This window comes from Lethenteron reissneri, unplaced genomic scaffold, assembly GCF_015708825.2.
Source record: "Lethenteron reissneri isolate LAM-NWPU_2019-01 unplaced genomic scaffold, ASM1570882v1 scaffold_1639, whole genome shotgun sequence".
NCBI lineage: Eukaryota > Metazoa > Chordata > Hyperoartia > Petromyzontiformes > Petromyzontidae > Lethenteron > Lethenteron reissneri.
This window is the reverse complement of record NW_026891376.1, coordinates 2083259-2090074: the sequence shown is the minus strand read 5'-3', so window position 1 is coordinate 2090074 and position 6816 is coordinate 2083259. Positions and strand designations below refer to the sequence as shown.

Genomic DNA, 6816 nt, shown 5'->3' with positions numbered 1-6816 from the left:
GGGTGGGGAGGGGCTGGGTGGGGAGGGAGGGTGGGGAGGGGCTGGGTGGGGCTAGGTGGGGCTGGGTGGGGAGGGAGGGGCTGGGTGGGGAGGGTGTGGAGGGGCTGGGTGGGTGGGGAGGGGCTGGGTGGGGAGGGGCTGGGTGGGGGGTGGGAGGGGAGGGGCTGGGTGGGGCTGGGTGGGGAGGGGCTGGGTGGGGGGTGGGAGGGGAGGGGCTGGGTGGGGCTGGGTAGAGAGGGGCTGGGTGGGGAGGGGCTGGTCACCCCGTGGTGCCCTTATAAAACTCAACGTTTCACCTACTCACGCCGGCTTGTGCCCGCCCTCACAGTCGGCCATATTTGCGGAATACCCCACGCCGCCGTTGACCCTGCAGGCCATTGACCGAGCAACCCAACAACGTTCCTACCAGCTCCCTCCGCAGCAGGACAATGTGTTGATACTATAAACGTGCGGCGCTGAGATTGATTGGATGGTCGCGTGGATTTTTCTTGAAGTCCTCCGATTTTTTTCCCCCCTTCCACGTTGAGAAGGAAGACGAGTTTAGATGCATTTGCTGCTACAAATTGTCACGTGATGACGATGATGATGATGAGATACTTCGTAGCGCCTCGATCATTTGTGGCAGCCAGGTCGCCACTGCAAGAAAAAATTATTAACCCGTAAAAACAAAGTTTTTCACTATAAATCCTTTATATGCGTGGCATCGGTTTCATTTCATTATTCATTCCTGTTTTTCTTGAGTAAGCAAGCAAGCGAAGTGAAGTTAATATAAAGGATTTAAATAAAAATGAAAGATCATCTCTTGACATGCCCCGTATATTCCCGAGGGCACTAGCGTTGACCCGTTTTACCACTTTCAAGAACCTGGCGGCTTCAATGTAGCTTCTCTATAAATAGTCTCCATTGTGCAGCGTGGGGGCAGGGATTTCATGCCATGTGGTTAGTCAACATTTGCGTCATCATGAAACGGGCGGCTAGAGTCCTCTCGTCCTCTGGCTTGAGATGGCTGCCACCTATGGGTCAGATGATTGCCTGCCACCATTAAGCAATTGGTAATTAAATATTTTAAAAAAATTCCCTAAAAAGTGTAAAATTTTGGGAATTTTTTTTCACGAAAATTAATTGTCTCGCACAACGAGTCTGTGTGCAAAATGTCAGCTCGATTGGATCACGGGAAGTGGGTTAAAAAACGACCGAAAGATTTGCACGGTCGTAAGCAAGCAAGCAAGTGAACTTAATATAAAGGATTTAAAAAGCTCCAACGCTCAGTGGTGGGCCCTTGCCTGGCAAGAAATAAAAATAAATACTGAGAGATGTTCACTATGAGACATCTCCTTTACCAGTGGCAAAATATAGTAGTACGTTTTTACCCTTTCAACTGGTACAAAACTGACAACTTCGTGGTTCTTTCGGTAAAGTCACGTAGAAGGGAAGTAATAAAATAATAAAAATAAAACATAATAAAATAATTCTTATTATTATGTTTTGTTTTTATTATTTTATAATAAAATTACTCTTATGATTTTTTTTATTATTTTATCATAAAATAACTCTTATTATGTTTTGTTTTTATTATTTTATTACTTCCTTTCTACGTGACTTTACCGAAAGAACCAAGAAGATGAATCCCTGCAGTCACGAAAGCTTCAAATCGACCTTTATACAAGGCATCATGTTTACAATAACCACAACACAAGCAGTCACAATGCAAACAAAAAGAAACAACTCTGATGATGGTAATGATATGCACTGTTTTTAAATCCTTTATATTAAGTTCGCTTGCTTGCGCGCTTGCGACCGTGCAAATCTTTCGGTCGTTTTATAAACCCACTTCCCGTGATCCAATCGAGCTGACATTTTGCACACAGACTCGTTGTGCGAGACAATTTATTTTCGTGAAATTTTTTTTCCAAAATTTTTACACTTTTAGGGAATTTTTTTTAAATATTTAATTACCAATTGCTTAATAGTGCCATGCAATCATCTGACCCACAGGTGGCAGCCATCTCAAGCCAGCGGACGAGAGGACTCTAGCCGCCACGCATATAAAGGATTTAGAGTGAAAAACTTTGTTTTTACGGGTTTACTTGTTTGAGTTGTACAATACTGAGAGTTTAGTTTTATTTGTTTAATGTTTTGGTAACGTGATTTATTTACATTTCCATTACTTTTCACTGATTTCGTAAATTTTTTTTGTGACGTTTATCGTGGTAACGTTCCCCTCTTGAACGTGTGTGTGTGTGAAAGAGCTTCATAGCTCATCTGATTCCCCCGTCCAACACGATTCAATCATCTTCTTGGTTCTTTCGGTAAAGTCACCACGTAGAAGGGAAATAATAAAATAATAAAAATAAAACATAATAAGAAGAATATATTCTTGGTTCTTTCGGTAAAGTCACCACGTAGAAGGGAATTAATAAAATGATAAAAATAAAACATAATAAGAAGACTATATTATTGGTTCTTTCGGTAAAGTCACCACGTAGAAGGGAAATAATAAAATAATAAAAATAAAACATAATAAGAGTTATTTTATGATAAAATAATAATAAAAAATCATAAGAGTAATTTTATTATAAAATAATAAAAATAAAACATAATAAGAAGACTATATTATTGGTTCTTTCGGTAAAGTCACCACGTAGAAGGGAAATAATACAATAATAAAAATTAAACATAATAAGAAGACTATATTCTTGGTTCTTTCGGTAAAGTCACCACGTAGAAGGGAAGTAATAAAATAATAAAATAAAACATAATTAAATACAATTCTCACGACGTTTCGGCCACAACGCAAGCTGCCGAAACGTCGTGAGAATTATTATATTAAGTTTTATTTTTATTATTTTATTACTTCCCTTCTACGTGGTGACTTTACCGAAAGAACCAAGAAGATGAATCCCTGCTGCAGTCACGAAAGAAGCTTTACATCGATTCAATCAATATCCAGACTCTGAAGTAATAATAATAATTAAAAAACGCTTTTTAGAATCCCCAGTCTGGATAAGCGGCGCGATTCGTAATTCGTAGTCCGCACGCGCCACGCCTTCACGTGCTGCCTCTCGCCACCCGTAGTTGTCAGAAGCGGCGCGCGCCCCCCCCCCACCCCAATAAGCCCCGCCCACTCTCCGGGAGCGGCGCATCCGATTGGTCAGCCGCTGCGGCGCACGCGATTGGTCAGCAGCCCCGGGTCACGTGCCCCGCCTCAACCAATCGGTGCGGACGTCGCCGCCTCATTGAGGCAGCCGCGGCGCATGCGAACTGGGAATTGTGAAGCGCCGAGAAGGACCGCGTGAGTCGTTCCCTGTGAGTCGTTCCCTCTGAGTCGTTCCGAGTCTCTGTGAGTCGTTCCCTCTGAGTCGTTCCCTCTGAGTCGTTCCCTCTGAGTCGTTCCGAGTCTCTGTGAGTCGTTCCCTCTGAGTCGTTCCCTCAGAGTCGTTCCCTCAGTCCCTGAGTCCCCCTGAGTCGTTCCCTGTGAGTCGTTCCGAGTCTCTGTGAGTCGTTCCCTCTGAGTCGTTCCCTCTGAGTCGTTCCCTCAGTCCCTGTGAGTCGTTCCCTCCGAGTTGTTCCCTGTGAGTCCCTCCGAGTCGTTCCCTCCGAGTCGTTCCCTCCGAGTCGTTCCCTGTGAGTCCCTCTGAGTCGTTCCGAGTCGCTCCCAGTCTCTGTTGTGAGTCGCTCCCCATTGAGTCCCCTCGCCCCCTCCGAGTGGCTGAACTTGGCTCCCCCGTGTCTCCCGCAGACCCCCCCGCGTCTCCCCCCGCGTCTCCCACAGACCCCGCGTCTCTCTCCGTGTCTCCCACAGACCCCCCCGTGTCTCCCCCCGTGTCTCCCACAGACCCCGTGTCTCTCTCCGTGTCTCCCACAGACCCCCCCCGTGTCTCCCCCCGTGTCTCCCACAGACCCCGTGTCTCCCCCAGACCCCGTGTCTCCCCCAGACCCCGTGTCTCCCCCCCCCCCGTGTCTCCTCCAGGTCCCAGGTCTCCCCCCGCGTCTCCCCCAGACCCTGTGTCTCCCCCCCCCCGTGTCTCCCCCAGGTCCCAGGTCTCCCCCCGCGTCTCCCCCAGACCCCGTGTCTCCCCCGCGTCTCCCCCAGACCCCGTGTCTCCCCCCCCCCCGTGTCTCCTCCAGGTCCCAGGTCTCCCCCCGTGTCTCCCCCAGACCCCGTGTCTCCCCCCGCGTCTCCCCCAGACCCCGTGTCTCCCCCCCCCCCGTGTCTCCTCCAGGTCCCAGGTCTCCCCCCGCGTCTCCCCCAGACCCTGTGTCTCCCCCCCCCCGTGTCTCCCCCAGGTCCCAGGTCTCCCCCCGCGTCTCCCCCAGACCCCGTGTCTCCCCCCGCGTCTCCCCCAGACCCCGTGTCTCCCCCCCCCGTGTCTCCCCCAGGTCCCAGGTCTCCCCCCGCGTCTCCGCGAGCGATGAGCGAGGTGGATCGTGGCGACGAGGAGCAGCCCGAGGAGGAGCCGGAGCTCGCCCTGAGCTCATTCCGCGGGGAGCGCATCACCCTGCCACGGCGCGCTCACAGGGTGAGTGGCTCACGGGGTGAGTGGGGAGGGGGTGAGTAGCTCACAGGGTGAGTGGGGAGGGGGTGAGTGGCTCACAGGGTGAGTGGGGAGGGGGTGAGTGGCTCACAGGGTGAGTGGGGAGGGGGTGAGTGGCTCACGGGGTGAGTAGCCCAGGGGGTGAGTGGCTCACAGGGTGAGTAGCCCAGGGGGTGAGTGGCTCACAGGGTGAGTGGCTCACAGGGTGAGTGGCTCACAGGGTGAGTGGCTCACAGGGTGAGTGGGGAGGGGGGTGAGTGCTCACAGGGTGAGTGGCTCACAGGGTGAGTGGGGAGGGGGGTGAGTGCTCACAGGGTGAGTGGCTCACAGGGTGAGTGGCTCACAGGGTGAGTGGGGAGGGGGGTGAGTGCTCACAGGGTGAGTGGCTCACGGGGTGAGTGGCTCACGGGGTGAGTGGCTCACGGGGTGAGTGGCTCACGGGGTGAGTGGCTCACGGGGTGAGTGGCTCACGGGGTGAGTGGCTCACGGGGTGAGTGGCTCACGGGGTGAGTGGCTCACGGGGTGAGTGGCTCACAGGGTGAGTGGCTCACAGGGTGAGTGGGGAGGGGGTGAGTAGCTCACAGGGTGAGTGGCTCACGGGGTGAGTGGCTCACAGGGTGAGTGGCTCACAGGGTGAGTGGCTCACAGGGTGAGTGGCTCACGGGGTGAGTGGCTCACGGGGTGAGTGGCTCACGGGGTGAGTGGCCCAGGGGGTGAGTGGCCCAGGGGGTGAGTGGCTCACGGGGTGAGTGGCTCACGGGGTGAGTGGCTCACGGGGTGAGTGGCTCACGGGGTGAGTGGCTCACGGGGTGAGTGGCTCACGGGGTGAGTGGCTCACGGGGTGAGTGGCTCACGGGGTGAGTGGCTCACAGGGTGAGTGGCTCACGGGGTGAGTGGCTCACGGGGTGAGTGGGGAGGGGTGAGTGGCTCACGGGGTGAGTGGCTCACAGGGTGAGTGGCTCACAGGGTGAGTGGCTCACAGGGTGAGTGGCTCACGGGGTGAGTGGCTCACGGGGTGAGTGGCTCACGGGGTGAGTGGCTCACGGGGTGAGTGGCTCACGGGGTGAGTGGCTCACGGGTGAGTGGCTCACGGGGTGAGTGGCTCACGGGGTGAGTGGCTCACGGGGTGAGTGGCTCACGGGGTGAGTGGCTCACGGGGTGAGTGGCTCACGGGGTGAGTGGCTCACGGGGTGAGTGGCTCACGGGTGAGTGGCTCACGGGGTGAGTGGCTCACGGGGGTGAGTGGCTCACGGGGTGAGTGGCTCACGGGGTGAGTGGCTCACGGGGTGAGTGGCTCACGGGGTGAGTGGCTCACGGGGTGAGTGGCTCACGGGGTGAGTGGCTCACGGGGTGAGTGGCTCACGGGGTGAGTGGCTCACGGGGTGAGTGGCTCACGGGGTGAGTAGCCCAGGGGGTGAGTGGCTCACAGGGTGAGTAGCTCACATGGTGAGTGGCTCACAGGGTGAGTGGCTCACAGGGTGAGTAGCCCAGGGGGTGAGTGGCTCACAGGGTGAGTGGCTCACAGGGTGAGTAGCCCAGGGTGTGAGTGGCTCACAGGGTGAGTGGCTCACAGGGTGAGTGGCTCACAGGGTGAGTGGCTCACAGGGTGAGTTGCTCACAGGGTGAGTGGCTCACAGGGTGAGTTTCTCACAGGGTGAGTGGCTCACAGGGTGAGTGGCTCACAGGGTGAGTGGCTCACAGGGTGAGTGGCTCACAGGGTGAGTGGCTCACAGGGTGAGTGGCTCACAGGGTGAGTGGCTCACAGGGTGAGTGGCTCACAGGGTGAGTGGCTCACAGGGTGAGTGGCTCACAGGGTGAGTGGCTCACAGGGTGAGTGGCTCACAGGGTGAGTGGCTCACAGGGTGAGTGGCTCACAGGGTGAGTAGCCCAGGGGGTGAGTTGCTCACGGGGTGAGTGGCTCACGGGGTGAGTGGCTCACGGGGTGAGTGGCTCACGGGGTGAGTGGCTCACGGGGTGAGTGGCTCACGGGGTGAGTGGCTCACGGGGTGAGTGGCTCGCGGGGTGAGTGGCTCGCAGGGTGAGGAGCCAGGGGTCGGGGGTTAGGAGCCAGGGGTGAGGATCAAGGGCCGGGAGCGAGGGCCCCAGGGGCGAGGTCCCTCACTCCTGTGTGATGTGTGTGTTGTGTGTAATACTGTGTGTTGTGTGTGTGTATAGTAGTGTATGTGTAATACTGTGTTGTGTGTGTGTGTTGTGTGTGTGTGTTGTGTGTAGTACTGTGTGTATGTAATACTGTGTGTTGTGTGTGTTGTGTGTGTTGTGT

General features: G+C 54.6%; 1 protein-coding gene across 1 annotated transcript in view; it reads left to right on the top strand.

Moving 5' to 3' along the window:
* Positions 1 to 3204: 3204 nt before the first annotated feature.
* LOC133363059 (cyclin-dependent kinase 10-like) overlaps positions 3205 to 6816 on the top strand; it is a 9299-nt gene continuing 5687 nt past the window's right edge. The window contains exons 1-2 of the mRNA XM_061582069.1: positions 3205 to 3292; positions 4381 to 4520. Of these exons, the coding sequence (XP_061438053.1) occupies positions 4413 to 4520 (108 nt within the window). The 5' untranslated portion in view covers positions 3205 to 3292; positions 4381 to 4412. The remainder of the gene's footprint in view (positions 3293 to 4380; positions 4521 to 6816) is intronic.